This window comes from Lates calcarifer, linkage group LG5 (genome assembly GCF_001640805.2).
Source record: "Lates calcarifer isolate ASB-BC8 linkage group LG5, TLL_Latcal_v3, whole genome shotgun sequence".
Taxonomy (NCBI): domain Eukaryota; kingdom Metazoa; phylum Chordata; class Actinopteri; family Centropomidae; genus Lates; species Lates calcarifer.
In genome coordinates, this window is record NC_066837.1 from 16896797 (window position 1) to 16912293 (window position 15497).

A 15497-nucleotide genomic window follows, 5' to 3' on the forward strand; every position below is an offset into this window, starting at 1 on the left:
CAACAGTGGTTGACTTGTGCAATTCAATGTGAGGCATCTGTCTAAAATGCATTAAAGGATGACAGTCTTTTTTCATGTGCAGCACAGACGAAACTACAGCTACAGCTTTTCCTTTGTTGAGAGCCACTGTGGTCTTTTTAAGTTTGGCAGGATTAGACTGATACTTTTATAAGCCCACATAATCAGGGAAGTTTTCCTCTTGGATAATATAATAATGGTCTATCTCATGCACCTGCCAGGTTCAGTAAGTAAATGACATGTGTTGGCAGCCATCTTGGGTGGTCGATTAATGGCACACTTAGAAAATTAGACTGAATGAAAAAAGTAAGTAAAATGTTTCTTGACTTATTGGCATCAATAGTGAAACTTAAACTGGTACCAATGGCTTGTTTTTGTTAGATATGATGATAATATATTTTGTTCAGCATAAAAGAACTTCAGCTCCCTCTAGTGGTAACAGCTGCTCTGAAAACCAGCATAAACTTCAAATCCAAATGTCAGGTCACCATCAGGTCAAACAAATATTCCTGTGGTTAGGAGATGTATGAATAAAATATCTACAGATCAGAACTAACAAATCATCACATCACTACAGCAGTACAATAAACATATATTTTATTTTACAATGTATTATTGTACAGGGCATTTCTCGCTGAAAAAAAATGTACAAAGCAGACCTTAAATATTCTAACTTCCATTCCAACTACTGACGGACAGGAAAAAAAGTCCCTTTCGAAGTGAAGCAAATTTTTTACAAACATCCAAAATTAGCATTAACAGGCATTCCTACTCAGTTACAATGCATGCTAGTTATTCAAAAACACAACACCAGGATCCAATTCAATACAAAGCTGATGTCAGTTTAGAGGAACGAGAAAACCAAAAGAATCTGAACAAATAAATAAAAAAAGTGAGCTCTGAAATTCTGTACAAGACTTCTTAGATTATCAATGTACAAAACATCACTTAAAAACCTTTGTAGCTTAAATTGCTGTTACAAATACACTTCTTTAAGCAAGTTTTTTTTGTCATTAGCATACAATATTTGAACACTAATGCACAAACATGGTCACTTCTGTTTCTGAGGTCTGGTGGATGTGAAAACCAAAGAGTCAACTGTAGAGAGAGGTTCTCAATTGTGTCAGTAATTAGTGTTTTTATAAAACACATTCAGTGAGATGTTTGAATCCAGGTTTTTAAATGCTACAGTATTGTTTCCTCTAAACACAGTAAAAAAAAAAAAAAAAAATCTTCATCCTCTTGGCACTCCACATACCAATTACACCAGACGAGTATCTCAAAGTTTTTCTAACACCTTTTTCCAAAAACTTCACATTTTATCAACCTACCAGTGCCTATTAGTGAAAGGACACATTAGTTGCTATGCAGTTACTGTAAGGTCCTGCTTCTGCTCCTGTACCAACACGTGAATTTTAGACTTTGGGACTCATGCAAGAACCAGTAGATTTGTTCTTAAGTGACATGTACAAGTAATTTATTAGTACTTTGAGAGTGATTCCTGTTGTATTATTTAAGATTTTACTGCCATAATTTGTAGTGACAACATATACTATTTGGAATAAGCAGAATAAGCGCTCTTACATAGTGACTCTGGTGCACTGATTATGCTAATAATCAAATCTCACAAATGTGCACCCCCTCATGAAGAGGTGGCAAAAATCAGACAGAAATGAGCAATTTACAACAGGTTTGTGCAGTGAAGAGAGTTGGCTGAATCTGACTTACGAGTAAGCTCGATAGAAAAAACTACGAGAGGTTTATGACAAGAATATAAAAATGTTCTTGCATGAGGCCCTTTGTCTTGTATAACCTTCATCTTGCGGCTGTCTGGGTTAAATTGTACAATTTCTACACACCACACAGTGACTCTGTCTGCGCCTTTCCAACACAGCACCTCAAGACAATATACTGAAGACAGTAATGCCCTCAGGCATTGTAATGGCACTTTGAACTCTACTGCCCATACTGACTGACGAATGCTACTTTTTTTGTTGTTTGTTTTTTTTTTTTCCTGGGGGATCATTCTGAATTTTTTCTCCCTTCAGAATAAACTTTGACTTTATGAGGCCATAAATGGCCCTTGTTAGTATGCAGCCCTTTCCTCCCATGGCTTGAACCTGGGAGATGATGGTCCAACTGAGGACTTTAAATGCCAGATGTTGAACACCCAGATGCACTGAGGTCGGATTTGGCGAAACACAATTAAACACAAGCAAATTAATCAAATCTCAGGTCTTGGAAATTCGTCTGAAGGATCTGGGGATGTCCAATGCAGATATCAACTCACATTTCTTTTTTTGTCACCTTATCAACAAGTATCAACACTGTACTGAAAACTCACATCAAATGAGATATCTGGAGCCAGTGAGGCAGCTCATGGTGTTTCAGCTCACCTCTGTCTCTAATCAGTTGTTAGGGTCCTTATTTTGATTTGGGAAGACAGAGTTGAGTTTTGGACCGCTCCTCTGTATATGTGCATGTGTGTTAGGGTCTAGAGATGAGCTTCAGGTGCCTTTGCCGAAGGGCCCGCTGTGCCTCTGATTGTGGTGAGAGCCATAACCGGAGTTGGATGTTGACTGATACGCCGGGGACGCTGCTCCGCTCTCCCTCTCACACTTTTGACATGAAGGCAGTTCTTTCTGGCAGGGCTCCATAGTAACGGCAACGCCCACCCCGCTCCGCCCTGACGTCATGTGCGTCACCTCCGACCAGGTGTCCTTCTCCGGGTCGTAACACTCCACACTGTCCAGGAAAGTGTTGCCATCGTAACCTCCTGTAAATGGAACGTTGACATTTTTTTCCGTGACTTTAGTTTAGTTCAGTTAGGACTTATGCTTAAGTCGGGCACTGTGGGCCCCACCTCAGTCAAAATCGAGACCACTGCCAAGACAGTAACAAGGGATTACATTGAATAAAACTTAAAAAAGACGCTGGTTTTCAGGCAAGTGCTGGATTTATAAGGTGCTCTGATTTCAGTGGAGATTAATGGATGTTTATTCATGATTGACATCAGAGATAACCCCAGGAAGTGGAAGGCACACTGATTCATGCCTCATAGTTTGACAGCCACTGGCTTACAGGAAAACATAAATGGAATCTAATTGAGATTTATTTTGTTTTGTAGCACTGTTAAAATCAGTTCATGAGTTAATTTCATTTAGAATATACAGATCAATGTTTGATTGTGATTTTTAGTACAGAGTTGTGTTTGACAATAAGGAGTTTGTCTTTTCAGTTTCACCACTCTTGGCTTTTAAAAGAGGCTTATGGAGTTCAGTGCAAAGAAAAAAAAGGGACTTGCTTCACTGAAAAAATAAGATGATTCTGACACAATATTAAGCTGTTAATTGGACCGATGTTAGTCATTTGGTCACTACCCTAATGTCAATTTATAAGACAGGAAATGTGTCAGCAACTGTAAATGAAATGAAACAGGTTTGACAGCAAAACTATTAAATAGCTACTGTGAAATGTATATAGTAGGTTGGTGCTTTGACTCTCAGTAGGCAGGTTTTAGTTACACTGCTACTCACCCAATACATAGATGCGTCCATGTAATGCAGTGACTCCCAGAGCACTGCGCCGGTGCCTCATGGAGGCAGCAAAGCTCCATGTATCAGTTTCCACATCATAGCGCTCCACTGTGTTCAGCTGGTTGGTACCATCATAACCACCCATCACAAAGATGTGATTCCCCAGCGCACACACACCTAAAAAATACAGGTTGAAGGTTAGTTTACTCACGTGTTGGATTAGTTTATATAGATATTAGCAAACAGTAGAAAATCTGAAAACCAGCGGTTGCAAAATTCCTACAAGACTCACAATAGTACAGTAAGATACTAGCCTTACTGCAGTACCAGTATCTTGGCTATTACTGCCATTTTAGTCAAAAAGAATACTGATAAAAGTATATGCACATACACAAACTGAACACCTGACGCAACCATACACTGCACATTGTTGTTTTATAGTATGTAATGTCAGCATGCACTGTATATTGTGTCTATAGTGTATAAATGTTTGTGCATATTGATCACAGTCTATGAAAGTTTGTAGTGTCCTTCAGTGTCTTTCCTGGTTTTTGTGATGGTGTGACCTTTGTGTTAAGGCAGAGAGAGGCTGAGAGAGTTAGGTTAATTTTTAGTACAATAAATTGATCAATAAACTGATCTGAATCTAACACTGTTAAAAAGACCTAGGTTCTGAACCTAAATATTGTAACACCAGCTCATACATGTAATTAAGGACACATGAAGATACACCCAACTCACTCCATCTCTGTTGCTACTACACCTGCGTACAAACTACACATAAATGCCTCTATAATGAAGATGGCATGATTTTTTTTTTTTCCCAATAGAATGGCTAATATTTTCTCTTACTGTAAGAGATGAATTCATTGCTTCATACTGAGTGGTCATATTAATATGTGGATGTTTTTGCCTTTAGTGGACAGTTTTGTGGTAGAACACAGGATGTGACATGCAACAAAGGCTCCTGGTGGGTGCATGCAGACTGTAGTGTGGAGACAAGTTTTTCATTAGAAAAGTAGATTTCCATTTCTTACTTACCAGCTCCAGAGCGGACAGTGTTCATGGGGGCCATGGTTTTCCACTCATCCCTCTCTGGGTTGTAGCACTCACAGGAGCTGAGCCGGTTGGCCCCGTCGAACCCCCCCACAGCATAAAGCAGTCGGTTAATGACCGCTACACCCACACCGATACGCCGTGTCAACATGGGGGCTACCAGCTGCCACTGGTCCCTTTCTGGATCATACCTGCACAGAAGAACCAACACGAATCAATTTGTTTATCTAATTTTTTCTAGGGTTTATTTCCCTGTTTTTTTCTACCAACCAGTAGGATTAGTCACCGTTGCATCAAGGACAAGAGCGTTCACTCAGGGTTTCACTCGAACTCAGTGGTTTTTGTTGGAACTGGAAACTGAACTGTGCTGTAGAGATTCATCTGTGTTTTCAGTGTCTGTAGTCTGTTACACAGAGTCAGTCCATGGGCATTCAGACAGGTTAGGCATGTTCCTTTTTCACATTGTGTCACTGTGGTTTGCTTGGTTAATATTAACTATTTGTCACTGCTCTCTGTCTGCATCATTTGTAGACTAAAGCCAGAGTTTGGGTAAATTTTTAACCACAAATTACGATAATTTACATAATTCACTGTTTTATGGACAACCTGACAGGTTAAGGATTGTGTCAGAGGTCTCTGTCAGTGCAGCAAGGAAAATATATTAGATACTTGTTGGTTGGACATGTTGATGGGCTGGGTGCTAAACACAATCCTGCCTCTTATTCTTTATTAAAACTGATGTTGTTGCTGGCTCACTGTCCAGGCCAACTGTCGGGAGGAAGCTGAACAAACAAAAATGCTTCTTCATAGTTGTGAATTATAAAACTGTGTGGGGAGTGGCTGGGTAACTTTTTTGAATGTATTAAGTATGACTGCAGTTTTTCCTCATTCTATTTTTAGCTATGACATCGGCTGCTGTTTAGTTCTATAACACAATAAGTATTTCCCAGTAGATTAAAACTTCCTCGCTGATGCTTTGTGTGAATTAAAAAGATATTACAGAAGGACCACTTATTTTCCAGGAAGTTACCTGACCAGATAAGCATGTACTATAAATGTCCCCCGCTGAACTAAAGTCACATATCCTACAGCTTATTTATTATTGAATCAATACAATAAGGAAACCCACAGAAACACAGACATATTGACATTCACATTAAATCAACAGGCTTTAAAAAGTCTGGCAAAAACAAAAGGGCAACTGCAGCACGATGAAAGCAGGAGTAGCTGTTGCTAATTAAAAGATTACATATTATTGTCAACAGTGAACCAGGCTGTGGCGATACAGGTAATACTTGTTAGCAGGATAAATACAGTATGGGATTTGGCCCCTTCAGGGAGACTGTTGAAGATACTAACAGATATAAATTAATGCCAGCCTTCCCTATTAAATGTTGAACTCACTTACCTTTCCACACTGTTATGATGAATGCACCCATGTGATCCACCAACTGCATATATCATGCCATCGATGACACCAACTCCGATTCGGTTCCTTGGCACGCTCATCGGCGCACACGGCAGCCAGCAGTTGTTCATAGGGTTGTAGCAGTCCAATGCATTCGAGTCCATGTTGCCATCAGGCGCATTGTTTCTTCCACCAACGGCGTAGAAAAGCCCACTGATCACACAGGCTGCCAGACCACTGCGGGGTACCTGCAGGTCAGCCAACCTCAGCCAGCTTCCCGTGCAGGGATTATAGGCCTCCAGGTAACTGAGAGACTGACGGAAGTAACCCCCTGCTGTGTAGATGAGCTGCGGCACCTTGGGAGTTCGGCATGAAATGACTTTGGTGGGCTTGTGGAGGGTGAGGTCTTGGAAGATCTGGGCCAGGTAGTCTTTGCACTGGGGGTCCCAATCCAGAGACTGGAGCTGGGCCTGCAGGAAGTTGGGGGTGAGGGAATGGCAGCGGACAGCCTGCAGTAAGGCCTGGACGTACGGTCGCCGGTTCTCCCGGTCGTAGCGCACCCAGGCCACGCACGCCTGGAAGACTTCAGACTCGCAGCGCACGTTTAGCTCATCGCGGCTGATGAGGGTGACCAGCTGACAGTGGGACAAGTTGAAAAACTCCTCTTGGGTCGCAACCTGGAAGCAGGAGCAGGGATAAAAACTTTTAATCTGTGTTGTTTTTAGGACGCAAACGCTGAGCTCCGATTAATTAAATATAGAGAAGTATCTAGGTAATAAAGTAATACAAAAGAATAAATTAAACAACTATGTTGAGGAAAGGAGAATAAAATTCAGAGTAGGGGTGCAACTAAAGATTATTTTCGTTATCACTTTATCTGACCATTATTTTCCCAGTTCAACTGATTGATTGTTTGGGCTGTAAAATACCAAAAATTGGTGACCAGGATGCTGTCTCCAGATAGTTTATCTGTCCAGTCCAAATCCCAAGATATTCAGTTTACTATTACATAAGACAAAAAGGCAGCAAATCCTCATACTGTAATCATTTCAGTCAGGACGACAGTTGTATTACATTTAACTGTTTCAGTCACATACATGTGTAATACAATGGTCAGTAAACAATGACTGAAAACTGTTTAAACAAAATAAACTCTTGCCAAAAATAATTCCCATGCCTTTGTGTGACAGTTGGGTCAAATGTCAAGATTATTTGGGAGACAATACAGGAATGAGATAAGGCTTATTTAGACTAACGCATGGACTAAATACCCAGGAAACTTTGCTTTGACAATCATAGTACATTTCAAACCAAGTCTTTGGAGGGGCATGCATGTGTCAGACATACATACACTACAAACGCTTAGGAAAAAAAAAAATCATTCATTCATTTCATTCATCAGACTGAGTTCCTGATATTAGACGCTACGAAACACGTCTTTCAGTCACTGCCCTGTCTCACATCTCCTTAACTTATCAGGGTTCAATATTAAGTGTTGTTTCGTTTCTTTGTTGCTGCATGACAGTCATATTTTGCAGCCAGGTATGCTCTAACCACATGTAAACCCGCATACACACCAATCACCATGACTCATGGTGTGCATTCTTGACAATCTTTGTTAGCAGGTCTGGAGTGGAAAAAAAAAGCCAGCCAGCAAAAACCACAATGGAACAAGTGAAACAGCCTTTTCTTAACACAAAGAAACATTTTATACACAAGTCCCCTGGTACAAATATTACTGTAAATACTGAAGTTCTGTTTCAGCTGTGGAGTTTTGCAGGTACATTTATAATGTATCACTCTTCTAGGAGTAAAAACACTTTTAAATAACAAGCAATACTTAAGCTGGTACTATGACTCTTTAAATGAGCATATAATTGCCCCTAAATTAAGTCAAACCACTGTGTTTTTTTTCTGACTGGCAAGAAATATACAATCAAAACTGATCTGTCACAGAAGAGAACAGCCATTAAATGGTGTCATTAAAGTTCATGGACAACTCATTTTCTGTTAAGTAGCAATTACATTGAAGGAAGGAGTCGCTCTTACTTTCGTGTGCACCTGGCACAGCCTGACTGATGCCTACAGGCTGCTAGCCAAGTTTCATCTGATGGTCGTGACTCCAGGCCTTTCAATGCAAAGTTTATAGAGGTGTCCTGGCAGCATGATGGTTAAGACGCGTAACACATAAGTGCAACATTCGCCAGCTGGGTATCTTTGTTGCTCTGTCTCTCTCTCCCCACATTTCCTGTATGTTTCTTCATTGTTAGCTATAAAATATTTGAAGAAATATTGATTGGTCTTTACCTGGCTGAAGTTCATGTAGATGTACTCTCTGGCCTTCTGGTGGAGCTCTGTGCAACTGATTTGCTCAGCAAAGTTGGCAATGCCGATGGCGTTGCTGGGGTCGAGCTGCTGGACTAAGAAGTCACAGCAGGCCTTGACCACGCTATCAATTTGATACATGACGGCGCCGTTCATCACGTGGATCACACACTTCTCCCCCACAGAGATGCTGGCTGTGTAGGCAAACTCTATCAGTCTGTCCATAACCTGAATGGGTGAGGAGGACAAAAGGATTGGGGGGGTGAGTGAAGGAACAGGATGGGGATATCATAGAAAGTTAGAGCGAGAGAAAGGGGAAAATAAGGATCTGATGCTCTATTTGTGTGCCTATTCATTTCCTCCAGACAGATTGGCATCTCCTAAGCAAACACGTGGTAGATACTGTGTCCATGTGTGTATATCTATGTGAGCTTAGTGAACAACAGAGGTCAAACTGAGAGCACTGTGTAAAGTTATTGTAGTTTTCACCGTGTGCACTTCAACGGCAGTAAGATTTTAATATTCAAAGTGAAACTTTCCAAACCACTAAAACATACTGTTGTAAGGATGATACTACCATGGCAAAGAGGCCAAAACCTTTAACTCCACACTGGTTTTTGCCAAAAGAATATAATATACCTTGTGTCAAGCTAAAAATGCAATTGTTGGATCCTGTCCTGATTTATTGGTACTATAATGTCACACATAACACCTGAATCATGATGATAATGTGTGTGGCATTAAGTGGAATAGTGTGTGAACTCAAATAAAGCAAACATGTCTTTTAAGAAAACAAGACATCTGACTCACCCTGGGGTGAATCCCTTCGATGGGCACCAACTCCATACCACATTCCTTCAGGCCGTTGGTGAACATGGCCCTGAAGACCGGGGATGAGGAGGCCAGCACCACCTTGTGAGCCACAAAGTCCACCGCCTCCAGGTCCTTGTAGCGCACACGCAGCGTGACGTCGCACAGCTGACGCTCCAGACGCAGCTCGTTCATGATGGCGAAGGCGGCCGCCGTGTGGCTCTCTAGCGTGTAGCTGAAGACGCGGTGGCCGTTGCGCGTGGATGGTGTCACCAGCGCTTTGCATTCTGTCAGGCACTCTGTCATTTCCTACCCTTTCTCCTCCTCCTCAGTCTCTTTCTCAAGAACAGCAGACACTGTTATGGGGCATCCTCGCACCACACGCAGGCATGGGTAAAATTAAAGGAAAGGCTCTCCTGGGCGCGCCTGGCGTTTGTGTGTGTGTGGAAGAGTTCACGTTTAAATCTTGATTTATGCGGACATGAGGATTTCCTTGCTCTGTTCAGTGCTCGAGTCCAGCCATACTGCTCATTATGGCATTACTAGAGAATCCTGTCCGAGCTGCCAGTCATGGCTGGGTACGCTGTAATATGCTTATGTTCCAACATAATCAAAATGTCTTTGAGTTCAGGATTCCTCTGGGCTTTTGTCTGGGGGGTTTAACTTTGCAGAACTGAGTTAGAGAATAACAGGCACAGAATATTTTTGTGACAGTGAGAAGAGAACAAGTACAAGGAGACTTATTCACTGACTGAAAGGAATTTTTTTAGTTTGACTGTTTGTGTTGACAACAGAAGTGTTTTGCCTTCCGCTCTTTGGGGGTGTCGACAGAAACTTGCCAATCAATCCTGATTGTTAAAACAAGTGTGTTACAATGTGAGTCTCTTCTCTAGGAATTCATCTTTTTTTTAAGGTTTCTGTCATGGAATTTATTTTAATTTATCAAATGTATTCAATAAAGCAACTCATCAGATATTCCCAAAGTAAAAACATAACCATATTTGAAGATTAATGTAGATGCTTGTGAGATTTACCACTGGAGCAGGTCTGTCCCGCATATTGATTACTCTGGAGAAGAAAAAAATAAAAGAAGTCTGATTTACGGCTTGATTTTAAGGAGGTAATAATTAAAGCTGCTTTCAGAGTGCTATGCTTCTGCTGAGAGCTGCAAAGTCAGATACTGTAGATGAAGCAGTGGAGGGGTTGTCGACTCTGAAAGGGGGGAAAAAAAAAGACGGAAGAAGGTCGAGTGCCAAAAGTGTCATAAAGGTAACTTGGAGCCCTTGGGAATGAGGGTGGTGGTGAAGGGGGGTGTTCGGTTCTTTCTCTGGAGACGTGTTCCTTGAGGTTGCCCCGTTATGGAATTTGTTTGCACTGCTGTGTTTACTAGGAAGCTGTTGGCTCAGCTGACAACTGGGTGGAAAAGAGAGAGAGAGAGAGAGAGAGAGAGAGAGAGAGAGAGAGAGAGAGGGAGAGAGACAGTGAGCTTGTATGTATATACACCAGTTATACACTTTAATATGGTGCTGAAACAGTTTTTAAGATGCAGCTTATAAATCATGTCACTGTTTGAATCTGTGCTAAATGCTGACAAAGACATTGTCTAACTGTATATAACAAGTCTCGCTAAATCAAGCTTACACAGCAAAAGTTTATCTGCACTGTGTTCTATCTGTCATCATACTTTTCACGCCCATGTTCTATTCTGCCTGCTGCAGTTCACAGGGGTCAAGGTTTCCTCCTTTACTAATGTGTACATTCCTTTTAGTCATGATAGCTCATTAGAAAAAAAACTGTTCCTTTCATTTTTGGTTCATAGGTGTTAAGAAGCTTAATAAACTTGTTACTTCCACACCTAAACCCCAAACCAAAATGAGCACTGCACTACTAAAGAACTTTAGAATATTGGGAAAAAAAAAAATTAACTGTGGGTGTAAATGGGAGTGAGTGTGTAAGGAATAAGGAGGAAGTAATGTCCGTTCTGAAGGACAGTGGAGTGACTCAAATTAGTCTTGAATTTAGCTGGCCGGCATGACTGAGTGTTTTTACTCTGTCCTGTGACCAACCCAGCTGAGAGCTGGAGCACAGGGAACAGTCTGTGCAACATCCTCAGTCCTCCCTGACAACAGACGCACGCAAACGTGTCTGGAACAATTCAACCAACAAACATCATCTTTCAATCTGCATCAAGGGCTACTCTGGCTACTTTAAGAAATCCTGAGAAAGCCTCTGCAGTGGACAATAAACCAAACAGAAGACAGCTATGCAGACAAGTTTGGAAATGAATACTTCTGCTGGGAAAATGTGTAGTCTCAGGTCCATGGAGAAGAACACATGCACTGTTGCACACCATTAAAATAACCTGGAGGGATCCTGAAAAATTAACACCTCTCTTCACTGTCAGTCCAACTTCTTCTTTCCAGAATATGACCTGCCTGTAACTGTGACAGCTGCTAATTGTCTGGTGTCTAATCAGGAAGAGTCAGAGTTACTCAGCAACAATGCCACTGTGAGTGTTCAGAGTTATATAACAAAGCACCCAGTAATCGTTAACTTGGTGACAAGAGGACACGGTGCATAGGCCAGAGTGTTCGGCCTCCCTGCTTCCCAGTCTCCCTGTAGGTTACTGTGTATTCTCTAATCAGTTAAGCTGAGGAAACAAAATATGTGCTATGTCCAGGTATTTTCATTTTATCAAAAGATGGTTACACGTCAGTGGCCATCACTGAGCTCCTCATAAAGGCAGTCAGCCAGCAGTTAAGCCTACTGTAATATGAAACACGCTGTGATTCCGATTTACTGCTGTGCTTTTCTCCCTCTAGGTTCCTGGGTAAAATAGTTTCATAGGAGAACATATTGCTCAACACGCTTGCTCTCAGGCGCAAACAAAAACTGCTCGCTTCCAAACAGGCTCCCTGAATATAAGTTGGAACCTGCAGAATGTCTCTGATACCTCATGCAATTAAAATATACAGTGAGCAAGTGTTTCCTTGCTAAGTTGAACAAACACTGCAGGAATAGTTTGGTCCAAACCACCCACTAGATCTGAGATGATTACCGGATTTATCCATCAACGGATACTTTGTCTATTTTGACAGCTGATTCATTCTTTAAATCATTTTCCAAACAAATATACAGCTGTCTCTGTCTTGTGTGATAGCAAACTGTCTTTCTTGTGGTTTTGGTAAATCACCCTGGGCTCTAGGAAATTGTGACCTCTGACATTTCAACCAAAACAAAGGATTATTGCTGCATGTAACGATAATTTCTCTTTTGATTTATCTGAATTGAACTTCCTCTGATCGCAAAAATCATTATTTCCTTACTTCCAAAGAGACAGTCCAAAAGTTCAGTTTACAGTGCTATTAAGCAGTAATGTTGACAAGAATTATACGGAGCAGAAACAAGGAACAAATCCACACAGAAAATGTTGCTCGAAACAGGTCTTGAATAGTTACTTGATAATCCCGCTGATGAACTGTCATCATCAGTATTATCACTTATTCAAGGAAAAACACCAGCAGATTCATCAATAATGACAATAGGCTAGTATTAATAATTTACAGCCTTAAACTTGAAACACATTTAGATTAAATGTGCACAGGGTGGAGGCATCAGTGGGTACAGTGAAGCCTATGACCCAAGAATACACTTGATAATATGATGAGATTTAACTACTCCCTGAGGACTCTGTGTAACACCTTCAAGGACCCCCTGATAGACCCCGCACCTCAGTTTGGGAACCACCGTTCAGGCCTGCAATCTTTGGATGCCATTCAGGAAGGATTGCACAATGACTGGAGTGACTCAAACTTTAAAGTTGTTTCGGTTTAATAAGAGTTATGGGAAATATTAAACGGCAGTGTGAGCGATTCTAACGCTACAGAGCAGGAAAACGAGGACGAGCCGAGAGTTAAATAAATAAATAAATAAATGCGGGTGTTTAACGTGTTTCACGGGCGTTTTGGCAAAGAGCTTTCCTCGGTGACTCATCCTGAACTCTCCGCCGAGCAAACAGTGGAACTGGATGTACCAAAACATGACCCAGAAGTGAAGCCAGTCCTTACATAAACCCAGATGGAATTAGATTTCCGCGCCATCTACCTAACATGAAGGGCTCTCACACAAAGCACCGTTTCCCCTCCGGCTCCCAATCACTAGTTATACGCTGATCATCACTGCGCTTGTTTTGATCAAAATATAATAATCCAGAGCGCTGGCATGCACCGAAAATAAGGGTAACACAGGTGAGGCAGGCTCGGTTTGACCCTCTAGTTGGTTTGCGACGGAGAGGAACTCAGTGTATTCATGACAAACAGCCGGAGACACCACAAATAACAAGTTAAACGTTTCGGATATAGAGCTGACAGCGAAATAGACTCCTAATAATAGACGGCAGCGTAACGGCTGCGAGCCGACCCGAGCTCAAAAATGCTAACAAAGCGGTCTCCAAACATATTCCTACTGGCCCCCTCGCTTTTAAATCTCCACACAATACAGTTCGTATTATTCATTGGTGGTTGCTTAAATCTATTATAAAAGAAACTCACGTAGTCTAGTTCAATTCCTCCATCGCTGTCTGCCGAGCTGTGCGCCACATAGGAAGGAGGAGGGGAGGGGAGGGGGGGGAAAGCTGTAACTCACCGTGACTAAGCATTGTACCGGCCTCTTCTCGCTTTCACAATAAGAGTCCGCCTCCACGGCGCTGGACCCGCCTCCGTTGAAGAGTAATGGCAGTGACATACGTCCCAAGGGAGGGGGCTTTTATTGAGAAGGAGCTCTCACAGTGAAGGAAAAGCAAGGCCGATTGTTGGCAGGGTGCCATAAACTGTATCTTTAACATCAATCAAATCAAATAAAACAAATACCTCCTGAATGGTAAACTTGTAGAATGTATCTGCTGCACTTTGTAACACGTTAAAAAGGATATGCAGTCACGTTAAACAAAGCCTCCTTTCAGACTTTACAAGGACAATTTCAGAAACAACACTTTAAAGCAATGTGAACAAATTTTGAAATCTCAACAGGAAATTGCAAAAAATGCCATTGTTTAATGATGTTAAATGAAAACATAACGGTGCTCAAGAGACATGGCTATAATATTCCCTTATCATTCCATAAATCAAACTGCTTCTTCATTTAAATATGTGCAGCCCACCTTGCTTGTCAGGTTTCCTTCCTCAAATCATCCATGTTTGTGAATGGCATCTTCAGTATGAAACGGCTTCACAGAAATCTGCTTGCTCCGGGCAGGTGCTGACACACCACTAAGTTTTTTTCCCTTCTTGCAAAATACGTAATTCAGGTCATTACAGTATACTGTATCGTCTATGCTGGCTAACAGCCACAAGGTGGCGCCAAAGCCCAGCTGTGACACTGCAGGCCCAAAGACCCACGCTGAGATACTAGCTCAAAATACTTTGACATGTCGTCCTCATGAGTTTTAATCGTTTGGAAATGAGCTGACTTTAATTGTTTTGTGCCAGAACATCTCAGCTATGATGCACCTTAGCCAGGATTCACAGCTGATTACACCAAATAATTGATGATATGATTAGATCTCTGCTCCCTTAGGCTGAAGAAAATAGATGATAAAAAACAATCATAAAGGAAATCTTGATATGATATGACAAGCCTTGAATCAGCCTTCACTTATAATTCCCCAGCTGAGAGATGACTCTGCCATCACTCACTGACTTATAGTCAAAGGAATTAGCACCTAGACAGGTGCCACACTGTCTGTCTGCATGCCTCTGGGGGTTAATGCTGCACCTATATACAGCTCTAGGGTCACTTTTTTTCTATTTAGCAGGTTAACTGCTTAGACCAAAGCTATGGTGGTTGTGGAGCAAGGAACAGCACAGGATGCATCTGCACATCTGTAATACAAACCTGTAGGTGGGATGTCCTTGGTGATCATGACAAATGACTTATTACTTCTACCTGTCCCTTTTGTTGTATGATTTCAGCAACAGGAAGGAAACTGGGGTACAGGAAAGATTCCCTGACTTGCTGACATCTGTCAGCAGGCATAGTGCTGGTGGACACAGCCAACATCTGGAGGAACCCCTGCAGCCATGCAAATCATATCAAAGGTGTTCCACTGCCATGTGGTACCAGTTATTGTAGGTAAAAATGTCTTTGGGTCACTGGGGGCTAAGTCAAACATGAAACAACTATATAGTTTGTCAGGCTGCCTGCTTAGTAGCACTACACATTGCTCTGCATGAAGCTGGTGCATGTATGTCTTTGCACACAAACAATTTCCTCTGAGAGGTGTGAAAAGTTATTATATGTCTCTAAATAGTTTACTGCATTATATTCGCACAATCTATAAATAGTTG

At 41.6% G+C, this 15497-nt stretch overlaps 1 protein-coding gene and 1 long non-coding RNA gene across 3 annotated transcripts in view; both read right to left on the bottom strand.

The window, feature by feature from the left end:
• The window catches only part of LOC127142488 (uncharacterized), a 293661-nt gene that overhangs the window by 214838 nt on the left and 63326 nt on the right, over positions 1–15497 (bottom strand). The window lies entirely within an intron of this gene.
• keap1b (kelch-like ECH-associated protein 1b) lies at positions 599–13790 on the bottom strand. Its single transcript, XM_018665037.2, has 7 exons — positions 13704–13790; positions 9154–10566; positions 8326–8571; positions 6019–6695; positions 4596–4801; positions 3555–3731; positions 599–2794 (listed from the first exon to the last, which is right to left on the bottom strand). Exons 2-7 carry the CDS (start codon positions 9457–9459, stop codon positions 2526–2528), a joined length of 1881 nt encoding a protein of 626 aa, XP_018520553.1. The 5' UTR covers positions 9460–10566; positions 13704–13790; the 3' UTR covers positions 599–2525.